This window comes from Balaenoptera physalus (genome assembly GCF_965194825.1).
Source record: "Balaenoptera physalus genome assembly, contig: HAP1_SCAFFOLD_1429, whole genome shotgun sequence".
In the NCBI taxonomy this organism is placed as follows: domain Eukaryota; kingdom Metazoa; phylum Chordata; class Mammalia; order Artiodactyla; family Balaenopteridae; genus Balaenoptera; species Balaenoptera physalus.
The window spans coordinates 147,038-164,775 of record NW_028125367.1 but is presented as its reverse complement, the minus strand read 5'-3'; the positions used below and the strand labels follow the sequence as shown (position 1 = coordinate 164,775).

The 17,738-nt window shown below is 54.3% G+C and overlaps 1 protein-coding gene across 1 annotated transcript; it reads right to left on the bottom strand.

Moving 5' to 3' along the window:
* Window positions 1-251: 251 nt before the first annotated feature.
* LOC309653904 (NUT family member 2G-like) lies at window positions 252-16,627 on the bottom strand (the record flags this gene model as incomplete). The annotated part of the gene is made up of 8 exons (XM_082478662.1): window positions 252-1,294; window positions 1,816-1,932; window positions 2,324-2,464; window positions 7,143-7,243; window positions 7,697-7,869; window positions 8,916-9,044; window positions 9,998-10,774; window positions 16,476-16,627. 8 exons carry the CDS (start codon window positions 16,625-16,627, stop codon window positions 500-502), a joined length of 2,385 nt encoding a protein of 794 aa, XP_082334788.1. The 3' UTR covers window positions 252-499.
* Between the last annotated feature and the right edge of the window lie 1,111 nt (window positions 16,628-17,738).

Sequence of the window (17,738 nt, the reverse complement as noted above, 5' to 3'; positions counted from 1 at the left end):
TGTCCAGAGGGCTGAGAGGCACAAAAGCAGCTCTCCCTCCCCAGACGGTTCAGGGATGCAGAAGATGCTACAGATGCCCCAGAAGGCCCCTAGCCAAGCAGGCTTTAGAGAAGGGCATGATGAGGGGGTCCCTGGGGAAAGTGAGAGCTATGCGTTCCCAGGGGCAGCCTGAGGAGTCCTTGTCTATGTGGAGGAAAGGTTTGGCCACCTGTAGATCCATAGCTCCTGTGACCTCCCTCACCCTTCCTTCCTCTCAGGATCGCTCTCTGTGGAGCAGCTCCACACGAAGAAGATGACAGTGGCCTGAGAGCATTTCCCACCAAAACTATCTTTATTCACAATTTTCATACATCACTCCAAAGGTCCTGCCCACACCCACCTCCCCCACCTCCCTAACCCCCCACAATCCCAGGATCAGCACTGGGGTGAGGAGGAGCCCCTAGGCTCCCCTGGGGGCCGCCCTGGGGGGCTCGCCCTGGAGGGCCGGCCCGGCTGTTCCCTACTGGCTGCAGTGCTTCCTCTTCCTCTTCCTCCTCTTCCCTGTGACAAAAGGGTCACGCTTTCTCTTTCTCGGCTGTGAGGGGCGAGCCAGCCCCAGAGCCAAGGCTGGCCTCGCAGAGACCCCGTGGCCAGCCCCGGGGATGGGCAGCTTCTCAGCAGCGGCTGGGCGCCCACACAGAGCCCGCTTCCTCGACTTGGGAGCGGCTGGTGGAGTTGGGCTGGGGCCTCTTCTCTGAGGGGAGGGGGCCTGGGGAGCACTCTGGGCCCCCCAACCTCCAGGGGAGGCCAGGCCTGAGGCAGGGGCAGGACTCTGGGACAGCCGGCAAGGCGGCAGGCTCTGCGGAGAGGTCAAGGGGGAGGCCAGGCTGGGGAGCGCCTCCTCGGCCTCACTGGACGCGTCCCTGGGCACTCGGGCCTCCGGAACAGGAGACGCCTCTCTGAGAACAGACGCATCCCTGGGTCCCAGTAGAGGGCCAGTGCGCCTTTGACCCTGGGGAGGGGAGAGCCGTCCGGCCCAGAATGGAGAGACCTCCTGACGTCCTCGAGAGGGAACAAAGACTTTGGGCCTGAAAGGGCCAGTGTCTGCTCGGATGGGCCTATGAAGAGCCTCAACATCAATCTCTGGTGGGCAGGCTTCATCACTGACCCCTCGATGGCGGTCTTGGTCGTGCCTCTGGGCACCTTGGCCGGCGTGGGACTCAGAAGGACTTGAGCCCATTCCGGGTGCACTGTGGCTCGGGGCTGCCGGCCCACCCTCGTCCTCTTTCAAGGCCAGGAGTCGTTTCTGCACCAGCTGGTAGGAGGGAGGAGGACAGTGACGGCTCCACGCGCACGTGTGAGAGGAGGAGCACTGGGCAGTGGGACAATGGCCCTGGGGGGGAGGAGGGGACGGGGGGCCCCAGGACTAGACTCCAAATACAGACACGGTGGCATTCCTGCCATCCTCCTGCACCTTATTCCCAGCTGTGTGTCCTTCCCTCCGCTCCCGGCTCCCCATCCTCTCCTTCCTATCACCCTGCGCTGCACCCACCCCAGAGAGGGCCCTTCCCCATGCCAGGCCTCCGAGGCAGGGAAGGGATGGACAGAGCCATGTGGGCCTCCTGCTCTGGGGCCCTACCTCTCTCCTGCTCACTGGGGTCCCTCCGTGCCCTGGTCTTCCTGGGTGTCCCTTGTCTCCCCTGTTCTACCTGCGATCCCTCCCTCCTGTGGCTCCCCTGGGCCACCTGGTTTCCCCTGTCCCCTGGATCACCTGGGGTCCCCCCTCCCCTGGAGTCCCCTGGCTCCCTAAGTGTCCCTCTCCCTCCCCTGGCTCACTTCTTCAGGGGTGAGTCCTTCCTCCTGCTTCAGCTCCTCAGCAAGGGCCAAGACATCCAGCTGTGGCTCTGGGGAAAACAATTCTGCCGGGAATCGAGGATGAATGACTGCCTCCACCTCGGACAGAAAGAAGAGGCTGTGAGCATCCTTGGCCAGGAGTGGCCTGTGACACAAGAAGACCAGGAGGGAAAGTGAAAAGCAGAGACCCACCCCCACTCTCCTCCACAAGGCGGGGATGGTCAGCACACACACACACACACACACACATGCACATACACAGTCACACACAAAAGAGCACTTATACAGATGCACATACACAGACACACAAAGGCATACACACAGACACAAACATATACACACATACATCTGCGTAAACCTCCCCTAACACCAGGCTCAGGAACAAGGAGCTGAGCTTAAGTCCCATCGGCCTGAGCAGAACCCAGATCTTGGGTGCTGAGAGTTCCATGCCCTGGCATCTTGTAGACCCCAGGCTCCAGGCCCAGCTTACCTTGGTGACAGAGTGTTCCCGGGAACGCAGCTCGTCAGTGTAGCTCAAGAGACACGGGTCCAAGTAGGTGTCGTCCTCTTCCTGCTTCAGCTCATTTCCGTCCTTTCCACATTCTGCATGTGACTTGCCTGGGGCTGAGTGGACGGGCCCCACCATCGCCTCCATCCTGTCCACATACTCCCTCACAGTCTCAGGGGGAATCTCCTTGGGCGCCTTGGTCTCCGGGGTCCGCTGGGATCTGTGTGGCTTCGGGTGCGAGGGCTGGGCCCTGGGGCCGGACATCCTGGGAGCACAGGCTGAGGCAGAGCAGGAGGAAGGGAAGGAAGGTGAGGGACTCCCGGTCCACCTCCTGACCACCGAGCGCATGTTGGTGAGGGCATTGTTTGGGGGACGTTGATGTGGGTGTGGGAGGGGTCAGGACCATCTGAAGCCTCATGCACAGTTGGAGAGGGGAGGTAAGGGGGTCATCTAAGAGAGTCACAAGTAAGGAAGTGGGGAACCTCCAATTTTCTAGGGGTCTCCCCATCAAGCCCACTTCTTAGGCAGATTTCGTGTGGGGTCCTTTGACAGGGAGGTGTGAGAGGAGTTACAAAACTGACCAAGTCAATACCCCGTAGTGACAAAGGGCAGCTGAGACCCCACCCCTCCACATCCCGCCTCGGTGGCTGTTTTGGTTGAAAGACCAATGCCCCTGTCTTGAAAGGAAAGGATCCACGTGGGGACGGTGGCCAACCCTAGGCCCCTGTTACCTGTGCCTTCAGCTCCAGTGGGAACCTGGGTGCTTGGCTGAAGGTGCACTTTCGGGGCTGGGGGCCCCCGAGGATCCAGCTTCGGTGGGGCTGGAGGAGGCACGTCCTGCGCGCACTGCATCCACTGCAAATGCTGAATGTGCATCTCCTCCTCGGCCGCAAATTCCATGAACCTGGGGGGTGACGGAGGCACAGGCCACCCTGAGAAAAAGACCTGGGTTCTGGAGCCCAACAAAGGCAGCCAAGAATGAGGCACTGGGAGAGGTTGTGCCTTGGGGCCGTCAAGGCCCTGTGAGGTGCTGTCCACAGCAGAGAGCTGCTCCTGGAAGTGATAACAAGATCTGGGACCCTTCCTGCCTCACCAGCACTGGAGGGCATTCAACAGCATAGACCCAGGTCGCTGAATTGAACCAGGTCAACTGGACACATGGCTGACCCAGGGGCCACCCTCCTCATGCCCCCGTCCCCGTCCAGAACCACATGAAGGGCTGACAGCCAGAGGCTGGAACAGGCATGTGTTCCCCACAGGGGTCCCTGACCGAATCCAGGACCCTGGGCTAGGACTGAGAGTCCTGGAACATAGACCTGGAGACAGGGCCCAGGAGAGGCTGGACGATGTGGATGCTGAGCTTAGAGGAGAGGCCTTCCCTTCCTCTGAGAGGCGCTCGTTTGTTTGCTTTTGTTTCTTAAACCAAGGGGATTACCATGGAGCAAACACTGGAAGGGCCGGAGACCCTTGGGCCGACGACAGCTGGCTTCCCCAGCCTCTTCAGGGATGCCAGGGTACCCACTCAGGGCACTTTTCATGAGGAGAGGTGGTCCCAAATCTATGTTAGTGGCCGCCAGCCACCCACCACTAAGGAAGCAGCAGGCTGGCGGGTGGAGCTCTTTCCCCGGCCCAGCCCATATGGCCGGAGTTGGACCCCTACTGGACTCACAGCTTCACCCTGCCCCGTCCTGAGACCTTCATGTCAAGGCAAGGGTAGGTCAAAATCAGGGGAAGGCAGAGCTCCTGGTGGAGGAAGGACAGAAGTCTCAAACTCTCAAGGTGAGGGAGGGGTTTCTGGGGGACAGTAGGGCCCCTGGGCTGCGGGGCCCCTGTGCTGGGTGACAGCCCTTCTCCTCTGTCCTCTCTGATGAGCATCCCCACGGCCAGACCCTGCCCTCACCCACTCGCCTCACCCTCCACGCAGCCCCTGGGCCCAGGACGCTGACTCACTTTTCCGCCCTCTCGTAGTAGATCATCCGGTCAAGGTTGCTCAAGCGCCGCCATTCCTGCACGGCCCTCCGCAGTCCCTCCTCCAGCGGCATGTTGGGATTCAGGCGGGCCACGGATCGAAGCACTGGACTGTAAGCACTCGGGGTCAGTCTCCGGGCCCAGCCCAGCCCCCACCTGCCTGACCCCACCCACCCATGTGGACCACACATCACTCAACCCAGAGTGACTGAGCAACAGGAGGGTGAGAGGCGGGCGTCTGGGAGGGCAAAGACAAGCCTTCCCGGCCACTGCTGTCACCGCCTCACACTCACTCAAGGACGACCACCCACTCCCAGGCTAGAGCTCGGACATTGTGCCTTGGGGAGCTCTTTTCCTCCTCAAGGCTGTATTTTCATAATAAAAATCATCATCGTCAATGAGGCGTGGCATGTGCCATGCAATCTGCTAACACTTCATAGATTAGCCCAAGGCGTCTTCTGCACAGTCCTCTGAGTGAAGTGTAATTGTCCCCTTTTTACGAGGGACCGGAGGTTTAGGATGGAAATTCCTGCCAGGCTCACAACTCTAGTGGGAGAGAGCCCACGCCCTTAGGAGATCTCTACCATCACCCTGTTCCTAGTGGAATTCTCCACAACGAAGTGGAGGCATGCATAAAGCGCTCTCCTGGGCCCCGCGCTCCTCCTCCTCCTCTGAAATGACCTCCCCTGGCCATGTACACTCAAGTCCTGTATGAAGGACACGGCACCACAGGAGAGTGCGGCATCCACTCCTTGGCTCCTCACCTTACACCACGACCCTCTCTGACTGCAAGTCTTCAGTCCATATTACCATGAGAATCATGGAAGAGCAAGCTGGCCAGACTCACAGGGTGGTGGGACCCGTTGAGATAGGGCACATTTCAGTCCTGATGTCACGGACTGGCAGGCCCACCCATGTGACCGACAATGTGCCTTCTCATAGCATGGACATCGCCCTCACACCTTCCTTCCAGTAGCCCTAGAAACCTAACGTGCGAGTCCATCCCCAGTTCCTCTTTATCTAAAAGCACCCATAAGCTCAGGACCCTCTGAGCGTTCACTCACATGAGAAAGCAGGAAAAAGCTTCTGCATCAGGACTCAGGTGAAAGTGTCTCCGGGCCAGGGGCTTGATGTGCTGCCAACGTAGGAAGTTACTGTACTCTCTCTGGGTGTTAGAGGAGCCATCCTGCGAGGCGTTGGGCTGGTTGGTGGCCAGGCGGCCCTCCCTGGAAGTGCCATGTGGCCATGGCCCAGAGTTCCCTGGGCGAATGATAGGGGCCAGCTGGGCAGCTTGTGGTGGAGCTTGAGGAGGAAAGCCTGGGGTCCAGCCTCCCTTGCCAGCCTGACGTCCTCGAGAGGGAACAAAGACTCTGAGCACGAACGGGCCAGTGTCTGTTCGGATGGGCCTATGAAGAGCCTCAACATCAATCTCTGGTGGGCAGGCTTCATCACTGACCCCTCGATGGCGGTCTTGGTCGTGCCTCTGGGCACCTTGGCCGGCGTGGGACTCAGATGGAATTGAGCCCACTCCGGGTGCACTGTGGCTCGGGGCTGCCGGCCCACCCTCGTCCTCTTTCAAGGCCAGGAGTCGTTTCTGCACCAGCTGGTAGGAGGGAGGAGGACAGTGACGGCTCCACTCGCACGTGTGAGAGGAGGAGCACTGGGCAGTGGGACAATGGCCCTGGGGGGGAGGAGGGGACGGGGGACCCCAGGACTAGACTCCAAATACAGACACGGTGGCATTCCTGCCATCCTCCTGCACCTTATTCCCAGCTGTGTGTCCTTCCCTCCGCTCCCGGCTCCCCATCCTCTCCTTCCTATCACCCTGCGCTGCACCCACCCCAGAGAGGGCCTTTCCCCATGCCAGGCCTCCGAGGCAGGGAAGGGACGGACAGAGCCATGTGGGCCTCCTTTTCTGGGGCACTACCTCTCCCCTGCTCACTGGGGTCCCTCCGTGCCCTGGTCTTCCTGGGTGTCCCTTGTCTCCCCTGTTCTACCTACGATCCCTCCCTCCTCTGGCTCCCCTGGGCCACCTGGTTTCCCCTGTCCCGTGGATCACCTGGGGTCCCCCCTCCCCTGGAGTCCCCTGGCACCCTAAGTGTCCCTCTCCCTCCCCTGGCTCACTTCTTCAGGGGTGAGTCCTTCCTCCTGCTTCAGCTCCTCAGCAAGGGCCAAGACATCCAACTGTGGGTCTGGGGAAAACAATTCTGCCAGGAATCGACGGTGAATGACTGCCTCCACCTTGGACAGAAAGAAGAGGCTGTGAGCATCCTTGGCCAGGAGTGGCCTGTGACACAAGAAGACCAGGAGGGAAAGTGAAAAGCAGAGACCCACCCCCACTCTCCTCCACAAGGCGGGGATGGTCAGCACACACACACACACACACACACATACACATGCACATACACAGTCACACACAAAAGAGCACTTATACAGATGCACATACACAGACACACAAAGGCATACACACAGACACAAACATATACACACATACATCTGCGTAAACCTCCCCTAACACCAGGCTCAGGAACAAGGAGCTGAGCTTAAGTCCCATCGGCCTGAGCAGAACCCAGATCTTGGGTGCTGAGAGTTCCATGCCCTGGCATCTTGTAGACCCCAGGCTCCAGGCCCAGCCTACCTTGGTGACAGAGTGTTCCCGGGAACGCAGCTCGTCAGTGTAGCTCAAGAGACACGGGTCCAAGTAGGTGTCGTCCTCTTCCTGCTTCAGCTCATTTCCGTCCTTTCCACATTCTGCATGTGACTTGCCTGGGGCTGAGTGGACGGGCCCCACCATCGCCTCCATCCTGTCCACATACTCCCTCACAGTCTCAGGGGGAATCTCCTTGGGCGCCTTGGTCTCCGGGGTCCGCTGGGATCTGTGTGGCTTCGGGTGCGAGGGCTGGGCCCTGGGGCCGGACATCCTGGGAGCACAGGCTGAGGCAGAGCAGGAGGAAGGGAAGGAAGGTGAGGGACTCCCGGTCCACCTCCTGACCACGGAGCGCACGTTGGTGAGGGCATTGTTTGGGGGACGTTGATGTGGTTGTGGGAGGGGTCAGGACCATCTGAAGCCTCATGCACAGTTGGAGAGGGGAGGTTAGGGGGTCATCTAAGAGAGTCACAAGTAAGGAAGTGGGGAACCTCCAATTTTCTAGGGGTCTCCCCATCAAGCCCACTTCTTAGGCAGACTTCGTGTGGGGTCCTTTGACAGGGAGGTGTGAGAGGAGTTACAAAACTGACCAAGTCAATACCCCGTAGTGACAAAGGGCAGCTGAGACCCCACCCCCCCACCCCCCGCCTCGGTGGCTGTTTTGGTTGAAAGACCAATGCCCCTGTCTTGAAAGAAAAGGATCCACATGGGGACGGTGGCCAACCCTAGGCCCCTGTTACCTGTGCCTTCAGCTCCAGTGGGAACCTGGGTGCCTGGCTGAAGGCCCACTTTCGGGGCTGGGGGCCCCCGAGGATCCAGCTTCGGTGGGGCTGGAGGAGGCAGGTCCTGCGCGCACTGCATCCACTGCAAATGCTGAATGTGCATCTCCTCCTCGGCCGCAAATTCCATGAACCTGGGGGGTGACGGAGGCACAGGCCACCCTGAGAAAAAGGCCTGGGTTCTGGAGCCCAACAAAGGCAGCCAAGAATGAGGCACTGGGAGAGGTTGTGCCTTGGGGCCGTCAAGGCCCTGTGAGGTGCTGTCCACAGCAGAGAGCTGCTCCTGGAAGTGATAACAAGATCTGGGACCCTTCCTGCCTCACCAGCACTGGAGGGCATTCAACAGCATAGACCCAGGTCGCTGAATTGAACCAGGTCAACTGGACACATGGCTGACCCAGGGGCCACCCTCCTCATGCCCCCGTCCCCGTCCAGAACCACATGAAGGGCTGACAGCCAGAGGCTGGAACAGGCATGTGTTCCCCACAGGGGTCCCTGACCGAATCCAGGACCCTGGGCTAGGACTGAGAGTCCTGGAACATAGACCTGGAGACAGGGCCCAGGAGAGGCTGGACGATGTGGATGCTGAGCTTAGAGGAGAGGCCTTCCCTTCCTCTGAGAGGCGCTCGTTTGTTTGCTTTTGTTTCTTAAACCAAGGGGATTACCATGGAGCAAACACTGGAAGGGCCGGAGACCCTTGGGCTGACGACAGCTGGCTTCCCCAGCCTCTTCAGGGATGCCAGGGTACCCACACAGGGCACTTTTCATGAGAAGAGGTGGTCCCAAGTTTATGTTAGTGGCCGCCAGCCACCCACCACTAAGGAAGCAGCAGGCTGGCGGGTGGAGCTCTTTCCCCGGCCCAGCCCATATGGCCGGAGTTGGACCCCTACTGGACTCACAGCTTCACCCTGCCCCGTCCTGAGACCTTCATGTCAAGGCAAGGGTAGGTCAAAATCAGGGGAGGGCAGAGCTCCTGGTGGAGGAAGGACAGAAGTCTCAAACTCTCAAGGTGAGGGAGGGGTTTCTGGGGGACAGTAGGGCCCCTGGGCTGCGGGGCCCCTGTGCTGGGTGACAGCCCTTCTCCTCTGTCCTCTCTGATGAGCATCCCCACGGCCAGACCCTGCCCTCACCCACTCGCCTCACCCTCCACGCAGCCCCTGGGCCCAGGACGCTGACTCACTTTTCCGCCCTCTCGTAGTAGATCATCCGGTCAAGGTTGCTCAAGCGCCGCCATTCCTGCACGGCCCTCCACAGTCCCTCCTCCAGCGGCATGTTGGGATTCAGGCGGGCCACGGATCGAAGCACTGGGCTGTAAGCCCTCGGGGTCAGTCTCCGGGCCCAGCCCAGCCCCCACCTGCCTGACCCCACCCGCCCATGTGGACCACACATCACTCAACCCAGCATGACTGAGCAACAGGAGGGTGAGAGGCGGGCGTCTGGGAGGGCAAAGACAAGCCTTCCCGGCCACTGCTGTCACCGCCTCACACTCACTCAAGGACGACCATCCACTCCCAGGCTAGAGCTGGGACATTGTGCCTTGGGGAGCTCTTTTCCTCCTCAAGGCTGCATTTTCATCATAAAAATCACTATCATCAATGAGGCGTGGCATGTGCCAAGCAATCTGCTCACACTTCATAGATTAGCCCAAGGCGTCTTCTGCACAGTCCTCTGAGTGAAGTGTAATTGTCCCCTTTTTACGAGGGACCGGAGGTTTAGGATGGAAATGCCTGCCAGGCTCACAACTCTAGTGGGAGAGAGCCCACGCCCTTAGGAGAGCTCTACCATCACCCTGTTCCTAGTGGACTTCTCCACAACGAAGTGGAGGCATGCATAAAGCGCTCTCCTGGGCCCCGCGCTCCTCCCCCTCCTCTGAAGTGACCTCCCCTGGCCATGTACGCTCACGTCCTGTATGAAGGACACGGCACCACAGGAGAGTGCAGCATCCACTCCTTGGCTCCTCACCTTACACCACGACCCTCTCTGACTGCAAGTCTTCAGTCCATATTACCATGAGAATCATGGAAGAGCAAGCTGGTCAGACTCACAGGGTGGTGGGGCCAGTTGAGATAGGGCACATTTCAGTCCTGATGTCACGGACTGGCAGGCCCACCCATGTGACCGACAATGTGCCTTCTCATAGCATGGACATCGCCCTCACACCTTCCTTCCAGTAGCCCTAGAAACCTAACGTGCGAGTCCATCCCCAGTTCCTCTTTATCTAAAAGCTCCCATAAGCTCAGGACCCTCTGAGCGTTCACTCACATGAGAAAGCAGGAAAAAGCTTCTGCATCAGGACTCAGGTGAAAGTGTCTCCGGGCCAGGGGCTTGATGTGCTGCCAACGTAGGAAGTTACTGTACTCTCTCTGGGTGTTAGAGGAGCCATCCTGCGAGGCGTTGGACTGGTCGGTGGCCAGCCGGCCCTCCCTGGAAGTTCCATGTGGCCATGGCCCAGAGTTCCCTGGGCGAATGATAGGGGCCAGCTGGGCAGCTGGTGGTGGAGCTTGAGGAGGAAAGCCTGGGGTCCAGCCTCCCTTGCCAGCCTGACTAACTCCAACAGCTGAAGCAGTCACAACGGTCCCCATCACAGGGGTTGCTATGAATACGGGTGCAGGACATGCAGCACTCCTGCTGAGGGCCCCTGGAGCGCTCCAGTTGAGGGGGGCCTGAGTAACGACAAAGGTCTGAGACTGGGGGGCCTCCACTGTCCTCCCTTGTGACCTCACTTGGACCGTGAGGTTGCAAGCCCCAGGGGCACTGGGGCCACGGCCACCATTAGCCACCATAGGCGTCCTGGGGAAAGCTGGCAGCAGCAGGCTGCTGCCAGGAGGGAATGCTGGGGTGATGGGACGTGGCAGGTGCTGCTGCCAGGGTGGCCGGTGCTGGGCGCCAGGAATGGGTGGAGGGAAGGGCACTGCCGTGAAAGTAGACAAGGAGGCACCGGGGTTCATGGTCACATCCGTTCCCAGCACTGGACATGCTGTTGAGGCAAAGGAAAGGAGTGAATGGAGGAGGAGAATGGGCAAGTGGGACTGAGGCTTTCTGTGGCATCAGAGTGTAAATCTCCACAGGTGAGGGACACTTGGACAAGGGAAACTGTGCAGCGTGCAAAGGTCTTCAAGTGATTTTCATGCCCTGACCTCCAGTTGAGAATTATTCCACTGGTGACCCCGCGCCCATCCACCAAGGTCCCTGACCCCTGTCTGCCGAGAAGAAATCACCTCAGCAAGCACTGACTTGGAGAGCCTCCCTAAGGCACCCCCTGGCACCTAAGCCTCACAGGCTGTCTCCCAAGATCTGGAACTGTGTGGACATCTGCTCTGTGAGAAATGCCCCTCAGCCGGCGTACTAGCAGGTAGGGACCTTCTCCAAGGTAAGTTCTAGGCACCCAAAAGCCCTTTGTGGACAGGTATTGTGTAAAATATTAGGGCCCCACCTCCTCCTCAGTCCTCCTTTTCCTGATGCTCAGTAGAAATCCCCTCTTTCTTTCCTAGCCTCACAAAACAAAACAAAATGCTGGAAAATATCTCTCTAATGGAATCCCGATACAAACCCATAACACCTGCCCAGAATGCACCTGCATCTCAGAACAACCCACAGCAGACACGTAACATGGGCCAGGTCCTGCCACCCCCTCCCCAGTACCCAGTCACTGTCATCACTCAGGGGTTTTGTTCCTAAGAGGCGGGGGTGGGGGGAGTGGTGTGTGAGAAGTTGGCGCGTGTCCCTTAGATTCTGTCATTTCACAGCCAGTGATGGCTGCAGAGGATTAGACAAGGGCCAGGGAATTGTCATGTTACATTGGTCATGGGAGTACAGACCGCCTGTGGTCCTTCCCCCTCCAGCTCCCAATAACGGAAAGACAATCTGAGAAGCAGGCAGAAGCCAGTTGCCATGGCGATCAAGTTGTCTGGATCACATCCTTGTTCATGAGAACAAGGTACACACCACGGTGCACCTAATTAACCAGAACAGGTGTCATAGGACGTTTAATAATAACACAGAAGATCGTCTTCCTGCCCCTGGGCTACACTCCTTCCCCCTTTAAAAGAGGAAGCAGCCTTCACAGACATTCCACCCGAAACAACCCCACTCCACATCTGTCCCCTGTCCATGAAGGAGTGACAGGAAATATGAACAAACTCTTCCTCTCAAGGCAGCCTGAGGGTCCACCATGAGATACTGGACGAGGTGAAGTAGGTCTGAAGTACTGCGATTCCACAAAAGGAAGAACAATTCAGAGCAACTCAGGAACCTGAGCCCTCTTTTGGCTGAAGTTACACGGTTGCCCATCCCCTGTTGAATCCAAAGCAACAGTTGCCTGAACTGAGAAGTGAGCTTTGGGCTGGGAGGAGTGGACGAGGTGTGGGCTGCGGCAGTTAGAGTAACCTCCTGCCTAGCTCTCGGAGAGGGCACTTCACTGCAGGTGTGGCCACACACAGCCCCACTGAATAGTTTTCTCACCAAGACCATCTCTCCCCACGGCCCCCTTAGATACAGTATGCTCCTGTTCAAATCCCTTAGAAAGATATGGTGAGGCAAGCTTCAGGTGCCTCAGGAACACAAGACACGTCTAGGCTTTCCTCATGACCCTCCCTGTGTCACCACCAGGACATCACACACATCCTTACACACACGTTTCAAAGTGGCTTGTCTCCCTTCTAGAAAGAATCAACCTGCCTGCTGCCATCCTTTCTCCATAGCCAGGGCAATTCCTCTTGATCCGCCTCCAATGACCCCTCCTCCCCAGTGCAGTCTCAGGTTTCTTCAGGCTCCCCAGTCTCCCCAGGTGAAATGTCCTCGTGTGTCCAGTGCTCTCTTCTCCCTCTACGTCAGTCCAACTGTGTGCCCACCGTGAAGTGTCACGTGTGAACCCAAAGGATGTGAGGGATGGCAGGGTCTCTGAGAACACACCCCCAGCCTATAGGCTTACCTCCTTCTGAAGCCATCCTGCAGGCTTGGGCACGGACTACTGCTGCCTGGTAGCCTCAATGAGAAAAGTCAAGACCAGGACCCAGAGAGTGACCTGCTTCAACAGACGCTCAGGATCCAACTGAAGGAGGGGCAGGTTTGAGTCATAACAGTAGAATGTGGCTGAAACATTCTGCAGTGGGGGAGGGGCAGAGGGCACGTGGGTCTGGGTAGGGTGGGGGTAGGGAGACATTCCACGAGGGCTCTGGCAGGTAGGCAAGAACCGGAAGTTCCTTCCACCTCACACAGTGGCAACACAATTGGCATGTGCCTCTTTACGCAGTTTATAGACTGTTTTTGATTCACGGCACTGAGGTTGGACTTGATGTTCCCTTCCTTTCACTTCTTTTTCCATCAACCTAGTTTTGTGTCCCTCAACACACTCTGCTTCCTACCTGGCTCTTGACTTACTTCAACAGAGACTAGACTTTCTGAACAAAATTCAGAACTGTTAGTCTGATAAACACTTGGGTATTTATGGCCACATGGAACTGAGTATTTGAAATTAGGATTGTCTCAGCAGATCCAGTGTCTTTGACTGCTGTATGTACATCACTCCTAAGGGAGTGGTCCTTGTGCTCCAACCAACATCCAGCAGGACCAGCCTTACTAATGATCCTTTGTGCTGGAAAGCCCCCGTCCATCAAAAAACCGTCATGCAGCCCCCATGTCCAAGACCAGAATTCACTAAATATCTTTCTCATAGTATTCCATGGTTGTAAAAGATTGAGTTTTTTACCTTTTAAATGATTTTAGTATAATATTTTAAGCGAGCAACACCTCCTCATGGTTCAAAATTAAATTGTGCAAAATGGAATATGCAGTGGCGAGTCCTCCTCCCACCTCTTTCCCCTGTCAACCCAATCCTCTTTCCCGGAGGAAACCAGTGTTATCTCTTTCACAAAAATCTTCCCAGAGATACGTCATGCAACTAAAAACGAAGGCAATCTGTTTTCATTTTTTAAAATTCCTTCATTTTTTTTCTAGATGAAAATTCATATATGTTCCAATATATCTGAGGATATTTCCAATGATTGTCTTTGTACGGGTATCGTGGCTCCTCTCTTTCTGCACTAGATTCCTAGAACAAGACTTTCTAGTCTCTTAAATTTCAAAGCACCTGAAAGAATAGGGTGGCTCGATCTAGTAAAGAAAAGTAACAAATGCCTAACTGAATTTGACTTTTGAATTTCACATAAACAATGAATTCATTTTTAGTACAACTTTGTCCCATGCAACATTTTGGACATAGTTTTACTGCAAAGTCTTTCCCTGTTTATCTGAAATTTACATTTAACTCGAAATCTGTATTTTATCTGGCAACACTACCAAAAAATCAGAACATACTAAGCTATTATCAGTTACTCATCCTTATGAGAAAGAGAACTTGGAGGGATGAGACTCAAGTGTGCACCTTGGCTCCAACAGAAAACACAACTGTAAACATACACAAAATCTGCAGGCTCTTTGGATGAAATGGATTTGGAAGAGCCATCATATAGCACTGGACATCTTGGCTTAGTAGGGGTAAGGACAGAAGTAAGGAACAAGAAGGCAGAAAATCTTCTTCTCTTTCCTTATGTTAAAGGGACTAAACATCCTAGAGCCCTGGTTTTTCTAGGTGTTAAAAGTCCACTACCCATGAGATGGATGTGCACCTTGACACAATGCCAAGAGTTTATCCACCAGTGTCCAATCCCCATTCAGACAAGCCCACTTCCATCGAAATCCTAGCCTGCAAGCCCTGCTTACAAGTTTGTTAATTTCCTGTCTGCATTACATACACTTGCTCTTTACAGTCTAGGCTCATCGTTGCATATGGCCCCATCTGCATGGGAATCATGGTAGCATTCCTTTTGCAAAACTTGTTTGATTATTATTTTCATATTGAGAATCCATGTCAGTCAGTTTACCACTATCAAAATGATATGAAAGAGTATTCGTGTTTTGTGTTGTGAGAAGAGAGGACTGTTAGGAAACTTGTCAAGGGAGATGAAGGCTGAAAACCTCAGAGGATGGCAACCAAATCTCTTGGGAGACGAGATTCTCTCACTGCTGTAGCTGCAGTAGAACTCCAACTGATTGTGGGGTGTTGGGGAAGGAAACAGAGGTTTCGAAGGACTGTTCCACAGTGTGAAAAAGACTCCTGTTGGTGTTTAAGAAGTTCCTTGCCCCTTGTCAGGAAAAACTGACTCAGAAGAAGATGAGAAGATAAGGTGAGAATATTTCAAGCAACATCATGGTGAAACTTTATATCTAAAGAAACTTTAGACATAAAGTTTCTAAATGAACTTTATATCTAAAGAAACTCCTGTCGGGGACTGAAAAAAATAAACAGTTTGGGAATATCGCTCAGTACTGGAGCTTTTACAATGAAGGAAAACTCAGATGATTTTCAACCAATAACTTCATACTAGAGGGATGGTGAGGCAAAATATTGTACCCAGGCACTCGAGAAAGGCAGGCTTCCTTGTTGCTTCCTCCCTTTGTTCAGTCATTCAACCAATTATTTACAAGATTCTCACTCATAATTCTGATACAGTATTTGAAGGACTCTTCTCAAGGCCACTGATACAAAAATTGCACTGTGCAAAAATTAGCCAGTCCCAATTCTGCAATCACTTTTGTAATACTTCAAAATCCTACACCCCAGGGACAGAGATAATCAAATTAGCCCAAATGCAATTTGGGTAGAGCAGTCATTGAAGGGAGTATCTAAAAGTCCTTTGGATCATGATCTCTGACTATTCCTGCACAGAGGCTGCGGGCAGGCATTGACTACTGAGAAAAAACAACTCTGGACATGCATCACAAGCCTCAGAAGACAGTTCATCTTCCACTCAATCACGAAACATTAAAGAAACGAAGAGATACCATGTTTGTGTCTTGTGGAGTTTTCAAGTCTGGGCACTTGGAGGCGCTTAGTGCTGTTAGACGTGAGGGGTCTTCAGAGGCATCCTGTTGAGTGAGAAATGCTCTAATCTTGCAATTGACCAGAAAGAGGATCTGATGATTGAAGTTTCTTTGGGAAGTATTACAAAGTCAGGTCAGTAAGTTGATCCCGCTACTATTTTTGTTGTTGTTGTTGTTTTTAATGCCAACTGAAAGTCTGCAAGATATTACAAAAAAGGAGGGAGGGAAAGTGAAATTGTTCCCATACTACCTGCTGTGTTGAAATTGACCCAGATTGTCCGCTCTCTCTCAAAGTTATTAAAAAAAAAAAAACCGTACAAAGGAAACACCTGTGAATCAACATTTATTGAAAAACCTCCATGTATTAAATACACTGAGAAAAAATATTCTAGTAGAGTAAATGCGTTTGGAAAACCTCTAGGAACGGAGTCAGGAGACAGTATCTTAAGAGTGTTTCCCAGGTCTGAATTCTTTGCTAGAATTGTTCTTTAAAGGAAACTTCAGGCTTGCTAGGAAAAAGGACCTACTGTTTTTTGAAAGGCATAAAGAAGAACAAAGGAACTGCAGTCCAAAGGGCATGAAAGCACTTGCCCCAAATTGAGGCTACTGTGCTTAGAGCAGAGCTCTCCAGAACTCTTTGTAGCTAAGTGCATGGGTTTCACGTGTGCAATATAAAAATCAGGAGTGCACATCTCACAAGAGCTGGCTTTAAGAAGAGACCGTCACGAAGGTTCCCAGCGAGGAGCGTCGCCAGAGATGCTCCCTAGCGTGCCCGACCCTGCATTTCTCTCCTCTCCTGCAGAGACCTCCTGGAACAGATCCCCGCGTGCCCCGCGCCTGCACGCCTGCGCACGCCCACTGGGGCGGGGCTCTCGGGCAAGCGGAACTCCGTCCTCCAACAGCTCCTGGCGTCTGTTGGGGCAGTTGGCTCGGCTCCAGAAGACAGGAGCGCATGTGCGAGTGCGGAGGTTGGGGCCCCAACGGCCGTCCGGCGGGGGCGGGGCCTGTCATGGCCGCCTCTGGAGTCAATTCTAGGAACCCTGAGGTAAGGGGTACGGGGACTTTTCACCCCTCAGGTGTCACCGCTCTGTGCTGTTGTTCACCTTGTGGGTTATTTGTGCCCTTGTCCGTGTAAGGAGACTCCCCACAATGTGGATTCACGCCCCCATAGAGCTCGATTCCCTTGAGGGGTTTACCCCAGGGTTATTGGCACCGCTGGGGAGCCGGCTGCATGAAGGGTTCAGTGATTGCGGGGCCTACAGTGGGGGGTAAGTAGTGTGTGTGAGCTATTAAACAGGTGCCGTACTAGGCTGCGCGTTCTGAAGAGTACAAAAGCTAGAGGGACGTTCTTGCGAGTTGAAAACCCTCATCTGGTTCCAAAGGTGTAGCTCAGGTGATTGGAAAATGAGTGAAGATCGAAGGAACACACTCATGGTTTCACTAGTGTCTTCCTTCTTGTCATAAAAACATCAATCAACACTTATGTCCAAACTGCATTCTTTTGTCAGTGATGGGAGCAACTTTGCTGAATGTGGTAGTAAACATGTATTTGTAGTCTGATGTCAAATCATGATTGATTTGCAAGCATAGATGGGGTCTGTACATATTTAATTGGTTGGTGGGAATCTGATATGTAGTCAAATGTGTGGGTTGGTTTTGTCTGTGGATGTTTGTGTCTGAAGGGAGGTCATGCCTGTGTTTTTGTGAGAGTGTGTAAGAGTGAGTGTTGTATTTGGAGGGTGTTGAGATGTGACGCAAGCATACTCAAGGAGTTGGTGGTGAGGTGTTTGTAATTTGGTGTTTGGGGAATATGTTTACATGTGTTTTTATCACCCATGAATTTGGGGATTTATGTGTGTCTAATGGTGGATTTGGAAGGATTATCTGCATATGCGTAAGGGTAATGTCAGGAAAAGCAGTGGTGTATATTACTTTGGGTGTCCAGTCTGTTTATTTTGTATATTTGGGGAATGTAGGATGATCATTTGTGTATTCAGGGCATGTTGTATGGTTATGGGGTGTTTGTGTGTGTGCATTTTCAGGAGCTGTCTATGTATATTTGGATGTGTAGAGGGCAAGTCTGTGACTATTTTCTGGGACTGGTGGATGTTGTATATGTAGG